The sequence below is a fragment of the Chlamydotis macqueenii genome, chromosome 2 (assembly GCF_036417535.1).
Source record: "Chlamydotis macqueenii isolate bChlMac1 chromosome 2, bChlMac1.mat, whole genome shotgun sequence".
NCBI lineage: Eukaryota > Metazoa > Chordata > Aves > Otidiformes > Otididae > Chlamydotis > Chlamydotis macqueenii.
This window is the reverse complement of record NC_141557.1, coordinates 99,364,516-99,391,245: the sequence shown is the minus strand read 5'-3', so window position 1 is coordinate 99,391,245 and position 26,730 is coordinate 99,364,516. Positions and strand designations below refer to the sequence as shown.

At 41.4% G+C, this 26,730-nt stretch overlaps 1 protein-coding gene across 1 annotated transcript in view; it reads left to right on the top strand.

Annotated features, from left to right (window-relative positions):
- Positions 1-26,316, top strand: part of PARD6G (par-6 family cell polarity regulator gamma) — a 68,775-nt gene extending 42,459 nt beyond the window's left edge. Inside the window, exon 3 of the mRNA XM_086742120.1 lies at positions 23,472-26,316. Coding sequence (XP_086598246.1) covers positions 23,472-24,331 — 860 coding nt within the window. The 3' untranslated portion in view covers positions 24,332-26,316. The remainder of the gene's footprint in view (positions 1-23,471) is intronic.
- The last annotated feature ends 414 nt before the right edge of the window (positions 26,317-26,730 follow it).

Sequence of the window (26,730 nt, the reverse complement as noted above, 5' to 3'; positions counted from 1 at the left end):
ACATGATGTGATTGATTTATCCCTGTAGGCTGAAGAGCTTAAAAAGCATTCTTCCCTGAACACCTATGCAGACCTTGGGATATGCGATCTCCTTGTCTGCATGTTGCCAGGAGTAAATCTTCATTGTGTGGACTGCTGCCTAGTTGATGCTGGGGACTGTTCAGAGAGGACATCTCAGAACTTGCTTTTGCAAAGGGTAAAAAGGGTAAAACACTGTAAGGTTGCAAGGGGTAGTTGGTGCCAAATTCTGAACGGTTGAGGTGGGCGCCACCTTTGAAGGTTTCCAGATCAGCCAGCAGCATTGTGGTGCCCTGAGGTACTTTGCTGAAAGGTGAGAAGAAAGATGTCTTGAGCAGGAAGCATTTTGGGCCCTCCTTGTTACCTCAAGCAACCCATCTTTATGGAGTGGGTAAGCTTGAAATAACTGCTGCATGGAAGTAGCTGCCTCTGCTGTTTTAGGAAGCTCATGAATCCTGAGAGGCAGAAGAGATTGTGAAGTCAAATAAGCTTCATGATATTGTGGAGTTCCACCACATAATTTAAGTTAATGGGCCCCAAATGGCCTTACCAAGTAGAATTTCATGATGAATCCAAGTGCTGTATTTCAAACCTGGCTTAGTGGAAGACCTGCAACTCCCTTGATGCATGCTGAGAGACAAAGCAGGAAGAGGATCACAAAAGACTAGGCCCAAATGTTGAAGACTTGACCAAAAACAAAAACCAGGATTCAATATCTTGATATGAAATAGATAAATCTCTGAGAAATACATAATATTTTTTTTTCCCAAAAATTAACAGCACATCAGACTGTGTTGTTTAAGCTCATGAAGCAGATCCAGCTGCAGCTCCACTCTTCAGTGGAGTGATGATGATATGTGACAGCTGATGATGTGGTCCAGCGGATGGATGCCTTACAAACCAGAGTTCTTAATGTATCATTTGAAGATAAAAGCTAAAGTTTTCCTTTTCTAGGGGAGAAAAGAAAAAGTTTAGGTGTTGGGTTGGAACAGGGTTTTCTGCCTGAATACTCTCTTCAGTGGAAAGAGAATAGGATACAAATAAATTAGCAATTTGTGTCTAGATGGTGTGAATTGTGAACTTTTTCTTCACCTACTTCCTGGAATCTGCATTAAGTAAAGCATATATCAAACTGAAGTGAGATTATTGAGGAAACTTACTTAGGTCTATTTACGGAGGTCCTCTCAATCTTTAGCAATAGCTTCAGTTCGTTCCTCTCCCAAATAATGAATTTCAGTTTTCCTCAGAGCTGGCCACAGTGCTCTTTCTACCTCATGATCTGAAGCCTGACACTCTTGTTTTCTTATCTTCTTCCCCTGTGGCCAACCTTCTAGGCCTATACAGACTTTGACTCTTCTAAATATTCTTAGTGCTTCTTTTTGGTAGTCAGTGCTCCATTAGCTCAGCGCTAATGTGTGTGCTTTTTCTTTTTGTGGTTCCCCACCCCACCCCCCCACCCCCCCCCGGCTTCATCCTTTCCTGCTCATTTTGATTCTTTTTCCCCTTTGTACTATTTTAAATATGTTTGTAATTGAGTGTCCGTGACATCCTTTGGCTTTCTGTGTGTACACTGGACTACTGCCTTGTGTGCCTTTGCTGTGAAATGCACGTTTTTTTTTAGTGGATATCTATAAGCTTGACAATCTGAAGAACAAGCTGTTCTTGCTTTTGTTTTTCTGGAAGACTTTTTTCTCTTACTTAAGTAGCCACTGTTTTAGTGAGATCAACAGATGCTCAGATGCTTTCTGCTCCCTCCACAGTAGCACTAAACACTGCTTTTATCTGCTGGCACATTACTGTGGTTCTGCTGGCCTCCATCAGTGACGCTGGCCAGAACATAAGCATTACTTTTAAGCTCCTGTCAGAACCTCCTAGGACAGACAGCCGTATCTTTTATCTGCTCTTACTCCAGATCTCACTCTGTCAGATGCAAACCTTTCCTTTCTTTAGATGTCACTTCAAAATTTGACCAGGTTGTCAAAGTGAGCTGTGGCACTCTGTGGGACCTCTCCAGGTCCCTCTGCTTGTACTGAAGTAACTTGCTGTCAGTCTCTGCAGATTGGACTGGGAGGGTCTCCCACATTTAGAGCATAATCTGGGTTATAGCACTGTGTTTGGGTTCTTGGGAGTTACATCCATGAGTGGTAAATCCACAGGTCTTTCATGTTAGAAGGCTACAAGCAGCTGTACAGACAGCAGCCATTATTTTGGAACAAGTTGCTGGCCAGTAATGGTAGAAGCAGTGCATATCATGTAGTCAATAATCTTACTTGAAAAGCCTTTTTCTACGCGTATACATTCACACAGAGTTTACCGTCTGTCTGATGTTAGCCACATGGCCTAGCTTCAGGGAGTACTGTGCAGAGCTTTTCATTATCTGTGCCCCAGTGTGTGTGTGTACACTTATGTTTCTTTTCCCAGGAGGAGCTTGATGAGGGCAGAGGTTCTTCACTGTCCTTTTGATCTGAGGCTCCTTGAGGATTGGTAGAGAAGTTTCAAAGATTTATTCTGAAGCCAGGACAGACGGACAGCTAATTACTAGCTCCCTATCATTGGGATTTTTGTTAATGATCCTTCAAGTGTTTCTCCTTAAGTCCCTTATCTCCAAAGCAAAAGTCATTGCTTTATTTCCTGCTTCCTTCCCTCAGTAGCTCCTTTAGAGATGGTGCCTGTATAGGCAGGTGATAACAACCATAAGATTGCTGATTACTGTAAAGGCATGCAGAAATAGTTGATCTAGAGCTGTCATACCTATTTGACTTTATTTAACAGGCTTCTCTTGATTTGAAAAGAATCCTTTCTAAAGTGAAGTCTGCCAAATCAGACTTGGAGCAGGCTGGACTCAGATTTTTGAGCTAAGCCAACCTAAGAAATATTTACCTGTAAGGACCGGTGTTTCCAACTTGTGCTGTAACTTGTGGGTCCTGAATTGGTAGGCTTCTGCTATAAACTTGCACATAAAGTGCATGAAATAATCCTGTATTCCTGGAATATTTATGTGATTTTTTTTTTTGGTCATCCCAGGAATTTCTTGGGAATAGAGCAGGACGACAGTGAAGTGAGGATTTTATGGTAGTAATTTTGAGAGAGAGCTGGCTGAATTGACTTGACCTGGAAACTTTCCCTTGTTTAGCTAGGAGAACTGAAAGGAAGAACCAGTTAATGCATTTGATATCCCACAGTCAAGAAAAGGTTAAGGTGAAAATAACTTTGTTAATATTGGTCTGTGGAACTGCTGGCAGCATTACTACTATTTCATTAACGTGGTCAATCGCAGACCTCTAGACTCCCACAGAGAAAGGCTAAAAGCCATAGTGACCTGCAGGAACTAGCAGGGACTTCCTCCTAATTGTTCAGGAAGCACTTTTACCTGGCCACAAAACCCACTATGCTAACTGGAGAAAGATACAGCAGTGGGTTTGGCTTGCTGTAGCAATCCTGAGATCAAGCTAGGGTCATGGCATGGCACAGCCTACTGCAGCCTGAGAAAATAGAGTCAGGGTCTGATTGAATTAGCCATAAAAGCTAGGTGGAAGAATGGACAAGAAGTCTGCCCAAATTCAAGCTTGGATACAGTAGGTGTGTAAAGTTTTCAGTCCGAGACTTGAACTTGTAGTGTGAGGCATGGAGGTGCATGCTGGAGTTACTTAGGGATAGAATATGTCCTTCCAGCAAAACTACCAACAGGTTGGATGTTGTCCTTGTAACTCACGTGTCTGTTTTTCGCACTTCTTCAGAACTTAACAGTATTGATACTTCTTTACAACTGCCTCTCAAGTGTGTTTTCTGTACTGCTTTTCTGCTCTTGGAGGTGGAAACGAAGCAGAACTTACACACTGGAAATCTCTCTGCGGCCAATGTGGAACATAAAGCTGAGGGTGGGCCTTCCCTTCTCTTAGGTTGCCTCTTCACAAGCAGAATCACCAGTAAAGTTCAGTCGAGGCAAAGCTCCCTTTTGAATTAAATCCAGATTGTCTTCAGGCCTGCTCTGCCTAGATTTGGAAGCTATGAAATGTTCAATATAGTGTGGCTGCCTTCCAGACAGCAGTGGGCTGAAGCAAATGAAAAGGCGTCATTGAAAAATTGTGAAATGGATGTTCGTATGTATATTTTCATGTTCAAACACACACATTTCATATATAGATCTGAAAAATATTGCATTCTTTTCACAGGAAAAATTTGAAGCTTCTTTACAAACCAGTGCTTGCTTTGCAAGCATTCTCTCTTCCACAAGCTTGAACAATCTCTATGTTGTGTTTAGAATCTGAAGAATCAGTGTACCAAAAATGTGCATGCAGTCCCTGGCCTCAAGATGTCTGTCAGGAGAGACTAGACAGAAGGGGCTGCTGCACGAGTAGAATGAATCAGGCCACCAGCCACCAGCTTGTGAATTATTTGCTTCTCCAGGTGGTTCACATATCAATGGCCCTGTTATTTATTGTTGTGCCTTTTTTTGTTTGTTTGTTTTTCCTCCCCTCAACTCTTCTGTGTTGTTTGGAGCCAGCTGCTGAAGTGCTGCTTGTATTAATACATTCAGCAGTAAGCAAAAGGAGTTTGTTTACCAACCTGAAGCATTCTGGAGTGGAGTTTAGTTAGCAAAGATCAGGTATGTCCATGGGCAGCTGGCAGCATTGGAGTGTTCAAACTGAGCCTGTTGGGTGGGTTTGGAAAAGGTGTGCTATTGGTACGAATCAGTCATCCTTGAATAACCAGAATTTGAATCTGGGCGGAGGAGTGTGTGTGTTACAGCTCTGTAATGAGCGAGTTACTGTTCTGAGGGCCTTGCTGCCCTTGTTCATCAGAGATATGGTGACAGTATGAGCAAATAGGTTCATGTCTCCCAACACTAGGTAGGAATGTCTTTTATTTGGGAGTGGGAGTGCTCATGAGAAGACCTACAATGTATCTGCCTCCCCTTCTGCAGTGATTAATTGGCTGATAGTAGGACAGAGCTGTGCTCAGCCTTGGCTGGAGCATATGGAAGCTACTTGTGCATGCTGGGGGATGTGATGTTAGGTATGTTCTCCTTGCAGTGGCAGTCACAACTTTGCCAACATTATTTTGACTGTCACACTTGGAAACTGTAGTGACTCTTTTCCTGCATTTGTATATGGTCAGGTTTGAGTGGCAAGTCCAAGGTACCTCTTAGTCAGCCAACATCCAGCTAACAACTCATGATTTAAAATGTAGAACATCACAAAATCAAGCCTGTCCTAAAATAAAATGACAACTCATAGCTTTTGTAAGCTGAAGCCTGTGCATTCCTGGGAGTTCAATATCAGAATCTGTATAGCAGTTTGAGCCGTGATAGTGACATTTGGGAGTGCAATAGTGTGACACAGCATACACCTCTCTGCATGAGTGTCCTCTGAGAGGACAGGAGCACATCTCTCCTGATACCACTTCCTACCCTAAAGAAGCATTGAGCAATGTTTTCCTGCACGTGCCATTCCTCTCATATTAGTCGCTGGTCACCTTCTGCAGTGATGCTTCATCAGCAAACTTGAGGTTGGTCTTCTAGATAAACATATGTGTTAATGACAGACAAATTGGTGTGGTATTTCAGGTGTTAGCTTTTAATTGGAAGTCCCCTCCCAAGTAAGTTTTCAAGTCTAACAGTAAACAGGAATTCCTCCATTTTCTCCACCCCACTGACAGCATTACTTCCTCTGATGAAAATTATTTGAATGGTGTGGTCCAGCATATTTTTTACATTAGAGGTGCTGACAGGTTATAACACAGTCTGTAAATTTTAGAGCTGGAATCTCTTGGCTGTGTTGCTGTCACAGATGGTGACAGGACAGGACAGAGCAACAGCTTTCATGTTCCATTACAGATGTGAAGAGGCGAAAATAAAAATGTTGGAGAAGGGAAGAAGCCCAATACAGTCACTTTCTTACTTTTTTTTTTTTTAAGGTAGCCTTCCCTACTACAGCAATTGAGAGAAATTATCAGTATTGATCTTGTGTAAATTCATAGAAACAAAAGAACTTCTTCATTCTGCATCATTGTGCTCCACAGTGCAAGAAGTCTGAACTTTCTTGCTGTGCTTGGCTGCCTTACCTTGCCCCTAGACTGTGAGGCTCAATAAGGATGTTGAATTTGGAAGGTTGTTTTTCAGGTGGTGGTGACTGCTGCTGAGCTGGTGAAAACTGGCAGTAGGCAGCAGAGCTGGCAAAGCCCCCTGTGAGAGGAATTGTGGTTCAATTTCAGCCCGTTTCAGTGGCAGCTTAGTCATCTAAAGAGAACTTGCTGTGCAAACATTTTGCCTATACCAAGTTCTCAGACTTTACAAGATACTTCTATTGTAAATGCTTTAGCAAGATGGTCACTTAAATCCATTTATCTCTATTGTAACGTGAGTGATTTCTTGAAATGGGTATAGTGAGAACACTGTTGTACAAGGGCAGGCTTTTTTTTTGAAGAGTCTGCAAATAATTGTGGTTGGTGATATGTGTGTGCTGACAGCTGTAATATCTGCATGAGCGACTAGTACAATCTGCAATAACTGCAAATGCCAGTTAGGGACACTTTCCCTGTGCTGCCCCACACACTGATACCTCAAAAATGGGAATTTTAAAGTGAATTTCATAAAGCTGTTTCCTCATGAGAACAAATGAACACAGGTCTTGTGATGATGCTTTTGTCTTTGTGTTTGCAAAGACAGTTTCTGTCTGCTTAGAGAATAAGGATGTTTAAAGTGCCATACCAAGTGGGCAGCAGAAGCCTAGTATTTTATGAAAAGAAAATTAGGCTCTTGCAAGGCTTTTATTTAGTGGTTTTTGGGCTGCAGTGTTAAAAACATAGGCCACCTTTTCTTCTGTCTGTTAACCACTGGCAGCTGATAGAGCACAGACTGTCACTGTGAAGAGAGAAAACTTGAGGATTGAAGCATGTTAATCAAACTGTTCTACTTTATTTTATTGGTTACTTAAGGCATCTATAAATCCCAGAGGAGAAAAGGAAAGAACATGTGCGCACAGTTACTTTTTTCCATTTGAGGCTTTTGTGAAAGCGTCCTAAAGACTTGCAATGATATGCACAAGTAAAAAGACTAGAAAGGATATTTGTGTAGTGTTAAAACTACATGATGACAGACTTTTTAGGATGGGAAGAAGGTGACAAGATATGTCTCCTGTTTTCTGAACCAGTATAGTAGAAGGGGTTTATGTCCTCATTTTTTGCATGTCACTTGTTTGAAAACATGCAGTTGTTGCATGTGATCCTTGCTTATACAAATGTCCAGCTTTGACTGTTTATAAAGCATTTCTTGTAAGGAGGGCAATTGACATACTCTGGAAAGAATAAATCCTCTGAGGATAATAGAGTTGTTAGAAGTAGACAGCGGAAAACCAGCTTAAGAATCCTACTCAATTAATATATTTTCTCTCAAGTGACTGGTTGGTGGTATTCTCATGGCTTCTTAGCTAGCCTTCTGTCTGACATTTATTTTAACTCTACCATGCCATAAGCCTGGCTCTGTGCCGATCCCCTTACTGTCTGTTTCAAAGGTGAAGCTGATGCATCTCCGTTAGCCCTTCTCAAATGTAAACTTTCAGCTCAAAATGCGAGTAAGCCACGTGAAGAATTTATTCACAGTGAAGTAAGGAAGACTTACTTAATTGTGCTGCTCTGCACCTTTAGCACTGCTCATCAGACAGGTAACAAATGTATAAATTGCTAGAGGTTATGTAGTAAACGGATGTGTGGAGAGCCCTTAATTCCTCAGTTTATTCCTAGATTTAGCTACTGAATAGTTGTCATCTTGTACAGTATTAAGCATCTTGCTTGCCATGTAAGCAGTCCTCTTAATTATTCAGTGTCTCATTTATTGGTATCTCCCTCAAAATTTAGTTTGACCAGTACAGAATCGTTCTGGGTGAGTTATTTGGTTTTTTTTCTTTCTAACTAGTTTGTTCAGACCTTGCAGTTTCTTGACAGTAGTCAGCTTTAGCTTCAGAAAGCTGAATCTTCCTCAGGCTGTCAAAGTTGCTGAGGCTGGTGGCTCCCCGCCCTGTTCCTGTCTACACTGAGCAGCTCTGGTCACTGGCCTGTGGGTACCCTGTGCCACTACGCCTGGCTCCTGTTTGTGAAGGCTTCCTTCAGCCGGCTCTTCCCTACGTTCCTCCTACTGCCCAGAGAGAGTGCAGAATGGCAGCTGCTCTGGCCTCCTACCGAATGCATCTCCAGTCTCCAAACCTCGCACCCTGCTAAAGATCTTGCAGAGGTCAGACAAGGGCAATACAGGTATTCAAAAGAACCCAGCGCTTTGTGTGATCCCAATATCTAGTATTTTTCTTCAGCAATTGGGATAACTTTTAAAGATTTCTAATTTTCAGGCATATTAAATTGCAAATGACTTCTGAATTGAAAGTTTTATGACTTGTGAATTGGAGATGTGCTGTTGGCTGCACTTAACTAGAGGTACTGAGACACAAACTTGTTTAAGCTGGTAAACGGAGCTGCTGCCTCGCCAATTGGTGACATTATTTCCTTCTGGGTATTCCCTGTTGGCTTGCAAATCGCTGCCAAGGTATATAGAGTGACTCACTTCTTGTAGTGCTTCCAAGATGGAAATTCTTAAGGCTAAGCTTGAGGGTGACAATAGTAATATTTTTTACTTGGTAGGTTAGGGGTTGGGGTGAGCCCAAAGGTGACACATCCATATCCAGTAACTCACTAGCTAGCAACTGCCTTTTGTTTATCAAGTGGATTTTTATGGGGCTGGCTCTCTGGTTGGGAAACTTGGTCATATGGTGCTATAGTTTTAGGGAGGTTTTTATGTTGCACTTCTGCAGAAAGCTCCCATTGTGAAGGAGCTCGGGCTGACTCTGCATAACGTGACGAGTCTCCTACGCAGTATCCTCCCACAGCCTGTCAAACCAACAGCGCAGTGCTGGCTCTGTGCGTAGCAGTGGTGAGAGCGCTGGGAGCTATTGACTAACATGATTATAAAGCTAGGAATCTCCTCCTTGCTTCCTGTGGGCTGTGTAACACAAGAGCAAGACTTTTTAATTAACACAACAATCTGAAGTGAGCAAAAGAGCAGAGCTCAGCTAAAACAGTTTCCCGAGCTGTTTGGGCAAGCAGCTGATGTGAAATCTGGCGTGTTAACTTTACATTGGCCTTTGACTGATCTGACACAAGAGGCATAAAACCAAACAGGATGGTGGTGCTTTCCCAGAAGTGTGTATTACAAATGAGATTCTCCATTCCTTTTAGTGGCTCTTCGATATCTCTGAAACCTAGCTGGTCTTGAATGCCTTGCCACTCTTTCAGTATACTTCAGGTACTCTTAGGATCAGGATTTTCCAGATTTCTTTCTTGCCCAGACAAGCAGGTGATTCATAGCCACAGCCTTTTTCTTTTTCCCTATTTTCTTTCTTAAACTTGCAGTGCTGTATCTGCGCATTAAGAAGTGGAGAGTAAGGGTTTGAGATGATTCCTTTCAACTAACCTATCATTTGACTTGCTGTGGCCACAGGCCTGACTTGTGTGAAATGAGCTGATAGAGACAATGGCAATATGAGCTGTCTTGGGTAGAGTTTTAGCACGACCATCTGGATGTTAAACTGCATCCACCCAGAAGGAAAAAAACTGGAGCTGAGTAGATAAATACGATCTAGATGAGTAAAGGGAAAAGAACCTTGGAAAAAGTTCTTCTGCCTCTCTTATTTTAGTTTTTTTCCTCACTGCAGCTCCCTGGATTAATGTGGTGTTAGCTGCTAAGCCAAGGGCAGGTGTCATTAACTTTGAAACCTGTTTAACCTGTCTCCTTGATGCTCTCTATCTGTCCCTCAGCATGGGAGGATGCACTCAGATCTTTTCAGTTTCTGCAGGATGCTGTGCCTCCACGTGCTGTATGGAACATTAAGGTTCTGTACTTCTGTTCTTGACTGCCTTTAAATTTATCTGTCAGGCTTAGCATAAGTACAACACAAAGTTCTTCAACTCTGAGAATGAGTTGTTGGGTTGATCTCTATGCTGCAGCCACAAAACTTTCTGGAGTTGGTAGACTTTAAATAAGGTGTTTCATTAGCTAGTGTGTTAATGAGTATGTTTTAAAATACAGTACAACTTAGTACTGAGTGTTTGTATCCCTTCTAAAAGCATCTTAGCAAGAAAACACATTGATCACATCAACCTGTGATAGTGTTTTTGTTTTATAAAACAATTTGTCTTCACTTTCCATGTCCTTGGAACAGTTTTTTTTTCTGAAGATAAACTCATCATCAAATAAAAATTCTTGTCCCGGTCACCATTTGGCTCCTGTTGTGGGAATTTAGTATAGATTTAGTAATACTGCCTGATCTTATTGTTAAAGACCTTGCCAATTCATGATGCTGTCTAGCAACTTGAGAGTGAGGTGAAGACAGACATGGAAAAGGAACACTGGGCTTTTGTCTAAAGAAAGCAGAGGGTTTCTTTAATTCATTCCTGTTTTATACTGGGGGGGCTAAAGGGGGGAAGAGGTGAAGACACGAACTGGCTGCTCACAGTAGTATGCCAGGAGGGACTGAAGGTGGAGGAAGGTCTCAACAACTAGAGGTGAGAAGTAAGCGATGAGCCGAGGTTACTGGTAGCAGTTCAGTGTTTCTGGGCTGGGACGCAGCTTGTGTCGAAGCTTGTCCCAGTCAGCTTAGCAAGTGCTTGCCTTTTGTATTGAGAGGATGCTTTTGTTGAAAGCATTCCTGGAAACAAGCTATGTAGTGCAATGAAAATAAGTCCTAACGTACTGCGTCTCTTCTTTCCTGCCTTTGAACTGTGCAAATCCCTCCTCCTTCCTTTAAAGCTGCTGGACTTTGTGTAACCTCTGATGTATTCTCCAGGTTTTTAGCTTAACTATTCTAATGGGAACTTAGTCTCTTGTGAACAGTAAATTTTTATTTTTAGCACTTCGGGATCCACAGATGAAAAGTGGTTTATGTAATTAGCCCTCTTGTGTGGGATGCTCTTCTTTAAGGTGACTTTTCTGGAACTTACAATGGTAGTAAATCATTCAGTGCATATTAAGGAGCTGCATGTCTGTGATCTGGTCACAACTTAATTTTTCCAGGCACAGGAAAAGCCATGTCCCAGCATAGTCCATGCACTTCACTCAGAGCAGAGACTGGGCTGTGAATACTGTACGTTCTTTTGGGTATATGTCTGCCCTTACCCCCCAACAATGTCACTTAACAAGAGAATGTGGTGATGACTCAGTGTTATCTCCTGTGTAACAGGAAAACTCAGATTATGAAGGGAATTCCCAGTGGCAGAAATACTAGGCGTATTCAAGCATGGCACTGGGAACCTCTGCTCTGTTCCAAGCGGCAGGAGATCGCTATTAGCGGAGACAAGGGCTGAACTTGAGCAGTGCCTCTGTTTAGCACCTCTGGAGTAGTCATGCCAGTCAAACTGAGCAACAGCAGTGCCATCAGACACTTGCTGCTGCTACTACTGGCAGAGCTATGCTTTCACTGAAAAAAAAAAATTGTTTGGGTAGAAGCTGGAGGTTTATACTGCAGTGTTTGGTGTAACTTTGCTGATGAAATACATGGAGTAACTTGTGCTCCCCAGGAGGCATATCTGTGCTCACAGCTGCCAACACTGCTGTTCATTAAGGAGGCAAAATGCTTACGTGAGCCCTGAATTAGGTTTAGTAAATAAAGAAAGAGTTTTCTTACATTTGAGCCAGTAAATGTCAGCCTTACTTGCCATGTGTCATGTCTTGTTCTGATATCATGGAACCTAATCTAATTCTTTAATTTCTGAATAATCATTTCCTGTCTGCCACTCCCTTGTTTGTATCATGTGCTCATAGGAAGAAACACATTTTTTTAAATAAAAAGTACACTAGCCACTAGTTTCTCACACTTAAATCACGATGGGATATCTCAAAAATTGTTTAAAGGAAGAAGCTAGGTTTTTTAAGTGATGTGAACGTTGGTGCTGTGTTTTGTGGTTATTTTTGCTTGTTTGTTTTTTTTTTCAGTCTTGCAGACCAGTGCTTGATATTTTAGGTAAAGAGAAGCTTCACAGTCCAGTCAGTGGTCATCTGAGGGCTGAACCCCTCAAGTACATAGGTTCTGATAATGTCCACAGCTCTTGGAGAGTCCCCTCAGGTGCAAAGTTTGCCCAGGCTGCAGCCTTTAATTAGTTTGTCTACACTTGTCCTTGTCACCAGTTGGGCATGGAGCCCTAGCCAGTGATGGAGAAAGGAATACAGGATTATAAAAATAACACTGGGGACATCACTTAGCCAATAACACTAACAGCTGATCCTTTTACTAGAATCACTGTGATCCTCTAAGCTGCTTTTAAGTAAAACATGCAGTTTTTACTGACAGAGTAGGCGTGAGAGTTAAGTGCTCCTTGCTTTCTGGTGATGGCCAGGGAAGGATATTGCTAGTCTAACATTAGAAGTAATAAATTTATTTTGTTTTCAGCTGGAGAAGCTATGGTAGCTGTCTAGTAGGCAAGGCTTCATTTCTGTTTTGAAGAAGAGGGTGGGAACATTGCTTTGACCCTCTTGCTTCATGCTCTTCTGGCTCCTAAGGAAACAAGGTGGTAACATGCCACTGTAGCCCAGGTAAGTGCTGCTGTCACAGCAGAGGCTATGGATACCACATGGTAGTGTGCCACACAAGGCAGGGTGAAGACCACAGGGATGATGATAAAATTCGCACTGAGAAGGTATGCAATATGGTTTTAATACCCAAATGTCCACTGTTATGCTAGGAATAAAAAAAAAAAAAGTGTATTATAGAGCTTCTTCCTACATGGAAACAACTAGCATGTGCTTGGCTTGGTAAGGAAGATGTGCATGGGGCAAATCCCAGACAGGCATCCTTCCTCGGAGTGACTTATTTCAGTCCTTCCTTCATCTGTGGGCAGGGGCTTGGGGTCCAACAGTACAGGGTTCAGCTGGGAACACCTGCGTACTAGGGATGGGGTTGATGTTTTGTTCCCTAAGCAGGGAGTTCTTTCCAGCCCCTTTCTGTAGGGTAGAGCCTCTCTGCACTGCCTGGCATAGGGCTGAGCCTCCACAGGAACAATTGAGATCTCAAGAAAAGTAGCATTTGCTTGTGCCCTTGTGTTTCATCAGTAAAAATCTTATTTTGCACTCTGTAGGCAGCTTTTACTACTTTGCGACCTGTCATCAAGAAAGAGGGCTGCCTGGCTTGCTTTGTTTATATCTAGAAGCAGCAATGATTTCCATTTGTGAGAAAAGCAGCCTTGTCCTCCAAAGGGGGAAGGGTGCCGGAGGGGTAACTTGGGGAAGTCAAGCGTTACAGATGCAGTTTGAATTGTAATAGTCAGATTGGGCTCTTGACCTTGCTTCTCCTCCACATTAGAAAACAGACCATTAAATAGACTTACATAAAACATGTTTGCAACTCTTCTGCATTGTACTAGCAGTGCTTTGAAATTGTTCCTCCCTTGTCGCACGCAACCTGAGCGGCTCTCATTTTTGCTTTGCTTCTTGGCACTCCTTTTCCCTCCCATCATTCCCATGTCTGAAGCATGGAGTTGCACCAGCTGTACTCCCTTGGTGTAGAGGATGGCTGGCTCAGACTCCCTTCTGCCAGGGCTCAGTGCCCTCCTTCTTCCGCCTGTGGGCTTGCTCCTGCCCGCCCTGGCCTGCTCCAGCTTGGGGAGCAGCAGACTGGAAAACATGTCTGCACTGGGGCAGCGCCACCAGTTTCTGTCCCACTAGGATGCGGGAGGTCAACCAAGTGGGATTCCTGCACCTCCCCTGTCCCTCTAAGCAGAAGGGCATCACAGTGCATCTGGGAAGCCGCAGGTGGAGGGGAGAGCCTGCCAGGGCCCAAGTCCTGGGCCATCCGGGGCAGCAGCTGTGTGGGCCTGATGACAGGGTGCAGCTGTGCAGATGTGTTTATCTTGTAACTAATCTGACTCCCCAGCAAAGTTTGGGAGACTCCCAGAGGTCGTGACTTGAAAGACAAGTGTTGTAATTAATTTCTTGTGCCCCACTTGTTTTGAAACCCTTTTAATTCCATGATATGAGGCAGAATCTGGACTTTGTTTTCAATCTGCCGGCTTGGAGGCAGGAACCAGAAAACTGCTTTGTAAAGCACTGTAAATGTTTTTCTCTCTCTCCCCCCCCATTGCAGGATGTATGTGGTATTATCACACCACAACAGGGAAGCTATAAAAACATGATTGCGTCCTTTTTTTTTTTTTGGAAGAGAGAAAGTGCATCCTAGAAGAATTTTAACTGTGTAAAAACACATCTTTCTCTGAGAATATGTGGTAGTGACTTTTTAGAACAATCCAGGATAAAGAGTGGGAAGAGACTGCCATTTATGTCTTTGAGATGTAAATCTTCATTAAATATGAACTTCTCCACAACTTGGGGATTTGTTTTTTGGTTGGTTTTTTTTTTTTTTTAGTTATTTTTACTGGGAATTAAGAAGTATAAGTGAAAAGGCGCTTCCAAGCTTGCCTGTCCGAACTAGCTTGAGATGAATAAGGTGTTACTCAGCAAAAGAATGCATGAGAAAGACTGTTTTCTGTTCTGAAGTAATTCTTTCTTGGTAGTATCCTTGTATCTCACAGATTCAGTGCTTGCAATGATTGAATGTCTATATTGCCATGGTTGTGAGAGATCTCAATCTTTTAATGTGCATTTCCTGGCAACGCTGCATTTTTCTTGACAGTAGGAAAGAGTCATAAGGAGGTGCAGGAGATAAAGCCCACTGAATTTAGTAGCTCAGCCACAGTCACCAAGGAGGTCTGCAGGTATACCTCTCCAAAGCTACTGGTGCTCCCAGCTCTGGGATATCTTTTCCTTCCAAATAGAAAAACTACTTGCATGCTACAGAAATGGGATTAGCAGTTACCTGAACACAGGATAACAGATAATTCTTGATTACTCTCAGTTTAGCAGAAAAGAGGAGAGTATATGGCAGAAAGCAGCAGGAGGGAGTGTGAAATACCAGGTTACACTCCGTTTCCCTTGGCTGAGCTACAGTGTTAGCTGGGTACAGACCCTTCCTTCCCAGGGTGGCTCACATCTTCTGGCTGTTGAGCAGAGCCCTGAAATGGCCTTCGATGCTGACAGTTATTTCTGAAAGGAGGAAAAGGCTCTGTTTCAATATCAGGGTCTATAGGATGAAGGTTCTGCAGTACTGAAGCTCTTCAAAACCTTTTCCTTTGACCTGTGGCTGTGTGAATAGTCCAGTACAAATACACTACCTTTATTTTTGTGCTGGCTTTCCAAGCTTCATTTGCAGCTTCTTCTGAGACTACTATGAGAAAAAATAATTTGTTTCTTATTGGAGGTAGAAAATTTGTGTTCTGAATGAATATGATCCTGATATGAACTTGTTGGGTTTTTGTGGGTGGTTGGTGGTTTGTTTTGGTGTGTGTGTTGTGCCCCCCCCCCCACCCCCCCTTGTGTTTTTTTCCAAATACTGCAGCTGTGAAAAACAGAATGGTATTTTCCTGAATTTGCTTTTTGGTTCCATCTGTCAACTCTGTTTACTTTTCTTATCTTCCAAACTTTAGACTTGTGCAAGAAGTAACTGGGAAACAGTTATATTCAGTATTGGCAAATACTTGAGAAAATCCACTGCTTTTTTGTGTCTTTAATGAGATTTGTACTGTATCTGCAGTGCGTAGTAAGAGTTATTCTAGTTAGGTCTCTCATTCTGCTTAATTTTGTTTTGCTTTGCATAACACATATACATTTTCTCTTGGAAAGAAGAGATTCCCTTTGTGCCTGTATAGGGAGCAAGTGGTGCTCCCCTCAATTTATTGATCTTCTGAGTGAATAGAAGAGTGAGTTTGTTGCAGGTCAAAACCAGAGTGGATGAAATAAATTAATTAAAGGGTTACTTTTTAATAACTGTAAACTAAAGTTTATAGTGATGACTTGCTGAAGATATTGCAGGTAATTATAGGTTGGAGAGTGGTGATTGGGGTTTGGGGGAGGATTGTGGTGGTTTGTTTTTGGTTTTTTTTTTTTTTTTTTTTTTCCCCCTTAATGTTTTTCATTTTGATACCATCAGCTGTGTGAACACAATTTTTGATGGCTGCTGGGAGTTGTTGGCTGCATGGTGATAGGAGGCTTCATTTGTCAGGAGAGCTGCTCACAGGTGATGCTGTTACTCTCTGCGTGCATCACCCACCCATTAGTGCTGCTCAGTGCTGACTGGCCTGGGAGGCCGTCTCACCACGAAAGCCTTCATAGCAGCACCTGGGACAAACACCATAATGACTGGCTGAGATGTGCAAGAGAAACATGACTTCCACTGACTTCCCACCAACCCTCTGCAGGAAAAGGGAATTATTAACTAATACTTTTAAAAAAAAAAACAAAGGCAGAGCTCAAACACTACAATTTTCTAATGCTGCAATAACATAACCTTGGCATAATGTGGTTTGTGGAAGAAAACAAGAGGAGAAGGGCTGCTTCTGTCATGTTTTAGAGTAGAAGAGAAGTCACATCTGAAACTTAGAGGAAGAAGACCCTGACAATCCTGGTAAATAGTATCCTGATAAACACCATGCACAACTTCACCTGTAAAATTTCTAGTCCTATAGCTGGCTTTTGGCTAGTTTGGGGAGCTGGGTTTGGCTGTTTCTGAGAGCGAGGATAGCTTTGGGGAGGCCTGGGTGCTTAGTAGCATCCTTCTCCAAAGGTCTTGCTTGTTTCATGGGGCAAACTTGCAGGTCGAGCAACAGTTTCTGCTCCCTTGGAGCAGTGCAGCGAATCAAAACCAGCGTTCTGCTGAGAAGAGGTTCAGCGAGGGAATAGTGGCCTCTAACGACAAGCAGTGAGAAGTGCAGGAGGCCACACCAGCAGCGCAGGCTAAATTCTTCAGGGACTGTCCCCATCCTCAAGGCAAGCAGCCTAAAAATGTTTCTTATACATGTCTGATGCTATCAAGAGAGTCTGAGGCTAATGCAATAACAGTTTCACTTGCTGTACCACGCTAAACCAAGGAACAAAATAACGTTCACTTTCTTGAAAGAGGGTGGGATATTTTAAGTTTATAAATATCTTGTGAGTAGAGAGACACATTTGTGTTCCTCTGATTTTAATCCTAACCTACTAGTGAACAACTTCCTCAGTAGGAAGGCAAATTTATCCTTTTGATACTGAATCACTATAGAAGGAAGCTTGCTTTTTGCAAAACTGCAGTTTACTAGATTTAGTAGGGGCTAGACTAGTAGGATGGTGTTCTCAAATTTTCTTTCTAGTGCAGTTATTTGGTGAAATTTCTTTTCAAAAATATGTCATTGAGTTTACAGTCTACAAATGAGTTTGGAAAACTTCATTTTAGAAATTATAAGAGAATAACGATATCAAGGAAAATGTGGTCTCTTGTAAATTTGAACTTGTCACCTTTTATCTTGTTTGTGCTTCAAAAGCCCTGTTGACTGTCATTACCTAAACGTTATAGTTTATTCGTCTTCTAAATGTTGATAAGATTGTGTCCAGTTCCTTGTGATACAGTGATATGAAGGGAGAGAGAGGAGTGTGTGTGTGGAATACATTACTTAACTTTCGATGGAATAGTGGCTACTACTACTTTACCTACTGTGTGTTTTTTCCGATGGATTCACTCAGAGGTTGCTGGCAGCAGCGATAGCTGTGTGTTTTTTTAATAGTCATTGAACACGCAGAATGTAATGTTAGCATTCTGATAACCTTATTTTTCCCCCCATTAAATACTCCTTGATGAGTGATATTGGCACAGGACCTCCCCCCAAGCCATAGTTCACTTCATATCTGTTTCCTCTTAAATCCCTTTGCATGTGGTCAGCCTTACAGGTCACAAATGAGAGACTGCCAGCTTATTTGTTGTCTGATTGCTTTCAGAAACGCGTCTGGTTTTGATCTTCCTGAGCAAATAGATGCTGAATGGAACTTGTGTCAAACAGACAGTGTTTTGTAGCTGGGACACACAAAGGTAGAAGGGTTAAACATGACACGTTCCCTTGAAACAATTTTATGACTGCTGGTAGTTTGAATGCTCAGTAATAGCGATCTGTTGGATGGAGGGGTTACCCTTCACTATTAATGACTCATTGGCCTCCTTCCCAAGCTGCCTGAAGTGCTGCTCTCCCTAGTGGAAGTAATTTTGCCTTTGAAGTACTTTCCAGAGCTGTCAACTAATGTTCCACAGTTCCCAGAGGAAATAATAAGCCATGAGTGCATGTACACTGAAAATGTAGAGTCTGAAATGGACTGTTCCTATAGGAGCCTGGCAGTCTGCTTCTCTGTGGAATTCAGCTTGTTTATACAATCTTATCTGGCTAAGCTTTGGTATTTCATCTGGCAGGCAGTTCCTATGAAAAGCAGCTGTCCAAGCAGTGGGAGTGGTGCTCCTGGTGGTTTTTTCAGAAGGTCTATAATTTCTTGTTTCATGTAAATGAAAGAAATACAATACTCTTGGCTACAACCAGATGCTCTAAGCAGTTTTCTTTCCCTTATAAATAGCCCGTTAAGTATGCTCTTCTGTTATGTACTGTATGATTTAACAATAGGATTCATGATGCCCACCAGGAAGGTATAATGTATTCTGTAAAGTCACAGGCTGACTACAGAATTGTTAGAAGAGTACCTCATAGAGTTTACCATCTATAACTTTCTAGATATGCTTTTTTAAAAATTAATATTCTGATAGTAAAATATCGATGCTTGAAAGTAAAAACCTTCTTATTGGGTTTTACTGTTGCTGGAAAAATGGAGGTAGTTCCACCAGTTAAAAAAAAAAAAAAAAAAAAGACAATACCACCACCACCACTGTTGCCAAGAAAGTGAGCACAGGTATATCTCTATGTGAAGAGATCTGTAGCATGTATCTTCTCTAGCAGAAAGGTGTTCATGGGTAAAGTAGGTAGTGATAACTGTATTCGAAAAAAAAATAGATAAAAAGAACAACCACATATTAACAGAAAGGATGCATCCAAAATACGTAAGGTTTTATGTAACTCATTGCCAGATAACAAAATGCTTCCTAAAATGTACTGAAAACTGAAGTTGCAATAATATTCAGTGCCTACAGAGGAGTTTGAGGTATTTTTTGTGTAGCTTTGGGTTGCGGTTTCAAGTAGGACAGAACTGGAAAGCTGAAGATTCCTTCTCCAGCTGTGGTAAATGTTCACCTCTTTTTACAGGAACAATATTTTCAGTAAGACGCAAATTATGGCCACAAGTAAAATGCAGGTCCAAGTCTTCCAAAGTTTAGTGGTTATCCAGGATTATCTGTCCAGCTCATCTTTGTCTGAATGCAGTACATCTTGTACAGGAAAATGCTCGCTGTAATATGCCCCATTCTAAGAAACGAGGGTCATATTTAGCGCCTAAAAGACTAATTCTCCCTCTGTCACCTGCATGTAACATTTCACTCCAGCCTCATTTATAAGAGAACACAACACCCTGTAAAATAGGAGGCTTTAAGTGCTGTTCAGATGTACTGCTTGATGGCACTTCTCCTGCCAATATGCATACGGATTTTTATAGACTTTTTGCTTTGCAAAAGGAGAATTTGATATTGCAACAAATGAAACATGAAAAACAAGCTCTGTCTGGTGCCATATGGTCTGTACTGGTCTTTTACTGAGACCTGGCATCAAGCATGGTCTGTTCCATTAGCTAAAGTGGCATTCCTGCTTGCAGTCCTGTATGGCAAGAAACTAAAAACCTAGGAACAAGTTACTGACCTTAATTTAGAGTGTGTCACTGTAAATTATGCAGTGATACAGTTTTCATTTCGGTCTGCCATGTGCCACCTGAACCGTGTGTTACTGGAAATAGGTTGGATACCACTGTTTGACCATCCCATAGTTGATAAAAGGGGGTGATGTTGACTGACTTCTCCCAGTTCCCTTGTGACGAGGGATTTATTTTTTTTTTCCTTTGTGCTAGGGATTGATGACTTTCTGCTGCTACAGCAACAGCTGATGTTAAACTTCAGTAGAGATACTTTTGTTTATTCCTGCAGCAAGAGTAGTGACTGAATAGGAAGGCGGTGTGGGTGGCTTTTTTGTTCTGGGTTTGTTTTTTCTATTTTTTAATTCTAAGGTGAAGTCCCAAGCAAGTGTAACTGCTAGTGAGCAGGTCATCTTGAATACAACCTGATCTAGCTGAAGATGTCCCTGTTCCTTGCAGGGGGGTTGGACTGTAGATGACCTTTAAAGGTCCCTTCCAACTCCAAACTGATCTATGATTCTATAATGTAATAATCACTGTATTGTCAAGGAACATTTATTCTGATTCCATACTTTAACTTCTTCTAGAAAATAGAGTTAATTGGTATTTTTTAATTACCTCTCATTTCTCCAGCCTATGATAGGTTTTAACAGTTCTACCTGGGACTTCATCTTTCTCTATTTAGGGTCACAGTTGGAAATTAATGCCTGACATTGTTTTACAAACAAAAAATCCAGTCATCAACAGGACATGGACTTTTTTTTTTTTTAATGTGCTCCAGCCCTGGAATACTAAATCCAAGAATAGTGAGTGGTCCAACACTGAAAGTAGTCTATATCACTTGTAATGTAATCCCTGCTTCTGCCTGGTTCATGTTTGGAGGAAAAAGATGGCATTTTTGTGGCAAGCTGAGCTTTTTTGTTCTTAAAGGAGGTGGTTGTTTTGAAGCTGCTCAGAGGTTAGGAATGCTGGCAGTCATCTGGGGAGACAGATTAGTGGGCTTGAGCGCAGGTGAGGAGGTCACAGGCGCAAAGCAACCACTTCTTTTGTGCCATTGCCATGGTGGTGGTTCAGCCAAAGGGAGCTGCTTCAGAAATGCCCCACCTATGTGTGCCAGTTCTCTTGCTTACCTGTGACATTACTACTTGATCTTCACAAACGCATGCTGTGAGAATTAACTCTCTAGGTTGTTGTTAATTTAAGGGAAAGAAAATTGTGTTGTCAACAAATCTTCCCAGTGAATTATTTGGTAAAGCTTTTGCAAATCTGCCTCAAAGTCATTCATTATTAATATACTAACATATATAGAGAGCGAGAGAATAGTTACCTGGGTGTTTTCAGGGAAGAGATGGATAACTAGGGCATGTGTTTCATTTTACCTGCAGTGCAATAAACTGCACTCCTCAGCCTAATTTTCTGATCTTAAAAGGATGCATCTTTTGTTTCGAGTTTTCTTTGCCAGTACTGAAAGACAGTCTTAAACACATAAACCTACATTTAATTTTAATTACCATCTTAACCTGAAATTTGGGGGTAGAAGTAGTCTTGGGCTTTAAGGTACAGTGCTACTATTCTACAGTGCTATATGTTTCAAATGAGGAAGAATTTTGATTCTAAGTCTGAATTCCCAAGTTGTTTTCATAGCACTGTCACAGAAATTTATGAGTGAATTGAGAGAGTGAGTAGGGTGCAGTGTTTGATACTGTGGTGATGAAAGACATCTCTTGTGGACCCATAATTTATAAGGAAAAATTAAGGAAAATGTTTTTGCCAATGTGCAGAAACATTCATCGAAACTTCAGGTGAATGTAGATGATGATAATCCTGCTGATTAAAGAAAAGGAATAATAACTGGCTTTGGCTGCCACATGTGGCTTGTGCATTCAAAAGAGTAGACACTGAACTGACTCTGCTCACGAGGTGGACTTGAGAAAGTGCCATCTCCTCACAGTCACTGTCTTGGTTGTGACTATGCTTTCAGGAACCATTTGGGAGCTGCTTGCGTTTGGGTGATTTTAAGGACTTCCAGTCCTGTGCCTCACCAGTCTGAATTACACAGTAGGGCCTGTGCAGTTGGTAGGGCTCTGAGTGGCCTGGGAGGAGAGACAAGAGGCAAGCATGAAATTAAACTTGACAAATTCATCCAAGGAGTATCTTTATTTCACAGAAGCTTTTCATTCAGGATGACCTTCTAGATGCCTTGTGATGTCCTCAGTGTTAATATAGCAGGCGTAAGTAAGTTAGAGGAGAATGCAGAAATAGTGTTTCTGAAGTCTTCAAATGATTGTTCCAGCCCAAAGGACTATGTAGGATCACAGAATAACTTAAGCTGGAAGGGACCTCTGAAGGTCAGCTAATTCAACACGCTGCTCCAAGCAGGCTCAGTTAGATCAGGTTGCTGCTTAGCACTATTTTAGTGTCCCATGAGTTGTGTAACTTAATGTCACTTAATAGAAGTTTGTCAATAATACGCCTTGAAAGCTGACTTGAAAATGAAACCTTGCCAGAAATAAAAATGTAGTAATAAGCTGGTTTTAATAACACAGTTTTTGAAACTCTGTCGGGCTGAAGTATTGTCTTACTTTTCTCAAACATGACTATGCAGGGTTAATTTGTCAGAGAGAAAATTTTCTTGGTGTCAGTTCTATAATTGTGCTCATCTTCCACAGTAAAATAAACTGAAAGTCTGTTAGTTTTTATCTGAAAAGTGTTAGCATGCTTAACTCCCAGTAAAATAATTTTCCAGCTAGTGCATGCTTCATGTTTAAAATATGCAAAGTATTTTTAATGTGAAATGAAGTGACACATTTTGGACACTAAAAGTTCATGACTAAGTATTTTTTATGTAAAGCACAACATGAGCTTCCTATATGGAATAACTTGTTATATTATTTGACTGATTTAAAGCTAATCACTTTGCACAGGCTCTTGAGATACTGCTACCAAAAGGGAAATATTTAAACAATTCCTTAAACAGTAGACCCTAAAAAGGCGGCTTTCCTATGGATCTTCCTCTCAAGGGCAGGAGTGCCTGTGTGAGTCCGTGTCTGGTCTGTGATCCTTAGTTTATGGGCTAGGCAGCAGAACAGTTTCTTTCTCCATGCTTCTCTTTTTACTGGGCTGCTTGCTTACACAGAACTTTTTTGGAACTTGGCACTTCTAGCACTTTTTATTGCTGTCAAATTTGGCTCAAATGAAATAAAATATTCAAAAGAGAAAAGTGCTGTACCAAGAGAATGCATATTAACATAAATCCCTTACTAAAAAGGGCTAGCCTAAAAACGCATACCCAACTACTCTCTCACACCCTGCTTTCATATTTGTACCTAAGTTCTGCCATCAGTTAAGGCTGAACTTAACTGGATATTAAAATACTTCTCTATTCAGACTTTTAAGTTAGGAATGCGTAGGCGCTTCTTGCCCACTTGAGCTGTATGCGTGAAATTACAATTCAACTCTGAAAGTATGGGTCTCACATCTAAGATGGTCTGTCAGCTCTGCAGCTGCAAGTAATTGCATTCTGCACAGCTGGTAACAGGAGTTGAGAATCAGAAGTCTTTTCCCTCAAAATATGGAAGAAATATGAGTAGTCATTGAAAACAATTCATTCTGAATGATATGCTGATGGACATGAAATGAAGGAAAGGTTAGAGTACGTGGAAGGATTAATTTGATTTTTTCCTTGTTATTAGGAGTGTGGCTTCAGTGAACCAAATTTAAGAGGAAAATGCCCTCTAGATTGAATTATTCTCTGATTGATACACTGGTACTATTTCTCTTTCAGATGAAGTGGACTACAGTAATTTTGGGACCAACACACTATCAAGGAAGAAGAAGGCTCTGGTGACACTCCGCAATGACAACCTTCGCCGGCGTCCTCACATTAATATTAGCATGCCTCACGATTTTAGACCAGTGTCTTCCATAATTGATGTGGACATTCTTCCTGAAACACACCGGAGAGTGAGGCTGTATCGACATGGGTGTGAGAAACCCTTAGGATTTTACATTCGTGATGGCACCAGCGTAAGGGTTACTCCTCATGGATTAGAAAAAGTACCTGGTATCTTCATCTCTCGTATGGTTCCTGGAGGCTTAGCGGAGAGCACGGGCTTGCTGGCTGTGAATGATGAAGTCCTGGAAGTCAATGGCATTGAAGTAGCGGGAAAGACTCTTGACCAAGTCACAGACATGATGATTGCCAACAGCCATAATCTTATTATCACAGTCAAGCCAGCAAACCAGAGGAACAATATTATTCGAAGCAGTAGAATGTCGGGTAGCTCTGGCCAGTCTACAGACAGCACTGCAAGTCACCATAGCTTGCCTACATCCCACGTGCTGCAGAACTTCCACCCTGATGAAATGGAGAGTGATGAAGAGGCTGACATTGTCATTGAGGGTGGTCTGGAGCCACAGCACATTCCCAAACTGCACAGCCTTACTTCCAGTAGCCTCTCTCGAATCAATGGCAGCAGCCTTAGCCACAGACTTCAAAGGGACCTGGTGCTCAACAACAACTCTGGCCGAGAAAGCAACGGCAACATCCACAAATTACTCAATTCTTTAAAAACTGATCCCCGACACAGTCTGGTTATCCCTAGAGGAGGTATTGAGGAGGATGGAACAGTCATTACACTTTAGTAGCAATTCCCGCAACTCTCCTTTCAGTCTTAAGTGCCAATTGGGACAGCTGACTCTTGCAACGTTATGCACAAAACAGAGAGCTGATATTCTCATACACCTCACGGTGTATGAGCAGAAAATTGTTGCTTTCTAGGAAACGTGTTAGACATAAAACTGTCATGCACTGCAAAATTTGTCAGAAGGAAGCCAGAGTGTAAAACCTGGTTTGTGTCCCAGCCCTGAAGTGAAGAACACAAATTTGTTTTAGTTGGTATGAATCTAAGCAGTCTTACAGGCCACCAATGGCAGTGCTATGTTCTTGGGTTTGAATGCATGGGTGGATGTATTTATACATGCATGTATATGAATTAGATTTTAATAGTGGCAGACGTCTATTTGAAGTGGAATCTGGTTTTCTTCTAATACCAGTTCAAAGAGAGTGCTTCTTAATAGCCATCCAATCTTCTACTGTTACGTACAGACCTTCCACTAACTTCTTTACACCATATTTGCAACCTAATGTCTAATCCAGACAAGCTCTATAAAAGTAGCGGTTTCCTACTCTGGTGGTAACAACACTAGGGAGATGCTGCGAATACATTTTTCCAAATGAAATTATATATATTTAAAAAAAAAAAAAAAACAACCCTAAGGAGGCGGTGTTGGAGGGAGTTGCTGTCAGCACCACCTGCTGGTCAGAGGCAGGGCTCCCTGCAGTACACACTTGTGCTGCTCAGGGAAGGGAAAACATGACAGTAAAGGGCTTGAAACTAGCTTCAGCACCATTGTGTGTAAATGTATTCTTTTTTGATATTTATTAGATAATACCTCTTTTTCAAATTTTTTCCCCGTCATCTCCGTTTTCTCAATATCATTCTTCATATGAATTTTAGGGATACAGGCGAGAAGGCAGCAGCAGTGGAAGTGTGTGCTAGGACTGTTCCCTTCACCTCAGAGCTGACACAGGTCCTTGCTGTACCTTTGGGGCAACCTAAATCCACAAGGTCTTTCCTTACAAAAGATTGGCTGATTGCTATGCAGAGGAGGGATGCTGACTGACTGTCAAACCTAACTTAGAATAGCTCTGTTATTTTTGGACTCCTCTAGTAATAAAGCTTAATGTCTACACAGGATTTCTAGAAACATAAAATATACTGGATGTTTGCAGTGGTCAGATATCTTTACTGGATGCTGGCTAGTGGGTAACCAGTGAGTGTTGAGTCCATAACTGTCTGCTTCTGAAAATGCCATGAATTTATGAAAGTGGTCTAATCTAAACTATTTTGTTATATCTTGATCAGTGTAAGGAACAAAATATAAATGTTTTACGATGTATTTTTCTACTTTTAGCTTGTGTCATTTTCTTTTTGTTTTTAACTTTGTAGTACATTAAAGCTTTTTTATATGGTGGAATAGACATTTCTTAAATATTGTATGGATATGAAAATTCAGAAGTCTTGGTTTGAGAAAATTACATTCCATTTCGGAATCTGTAACAGCTGGACAAAGAATGTGCGGACTAATTCATTGTCACTAATTTAGAATGCCTGTGGAACAACCAGTCTTCTGCTCATTGTTAAATATGTTTGGGACATTGAACTTAGTTTATTTCGTTTAGATTTGCTTTAAAAGTTTATTTTAAAATTCTTTCACTTACTCTAATTAAGTCTTTTCTAGTTATCACAGCAGTTTAGAGCTGTACTTATTTTTCCCAGCACAGTAAGAATAGAACATTGATCCTGTTCATCTTAAAACTGTGTACTTTACCAAAGGTTTTATTTTAATTTTTTTTTAATCTGAGTATTGGTGCAGTAAAAAAAAAAAAGAATAGCTGGATGTGCTTCAGTCTATCAGATCATCTTATCAGGAAAAATTTGTTACACCTTAAATAAGACTACTTTTATGAATAAGTGGATTTGTCTGGCTGAAGTTATTCATTTTACCTTATTTAACTGATGAAAATGTGATCTGTCTGTAATAAAATGTGCACTGTCTTACTTATATGCTATATCCTTTCCCTTTACTCAAGAAAATTTTTCTGTGGCAGTATCTCCCTTCCCTGTGGAAACAAGATACCTGGTTTTGATGACTCTTCAGATACGTAACTATTTTAGTAATGCTTTTCTCTTGCTTGTCGAGTGTATGATTGGTATAATGTGCATCCTGAGTGGTGACTTAAGGGCTACCACAGCATTTCTGTTGTGGAGGTATTGGGTGGTTAGGTTTTATGTTTGTTTTGTGGAATATTTTACTGTTACTCTTTCCCCACATCATCTTGCAGCTCTGCAAGACCAGTGGACTAGGTCCAGTTGGCAGCTGCAGAGGTGATGCAGAGCAGCTAGTATTGCAGAAGACATGTTTGGATAAACTTGCTTCCGTTTTGATGTCCTAACTAAGGGAAAAAGAAAGCAGGAGAA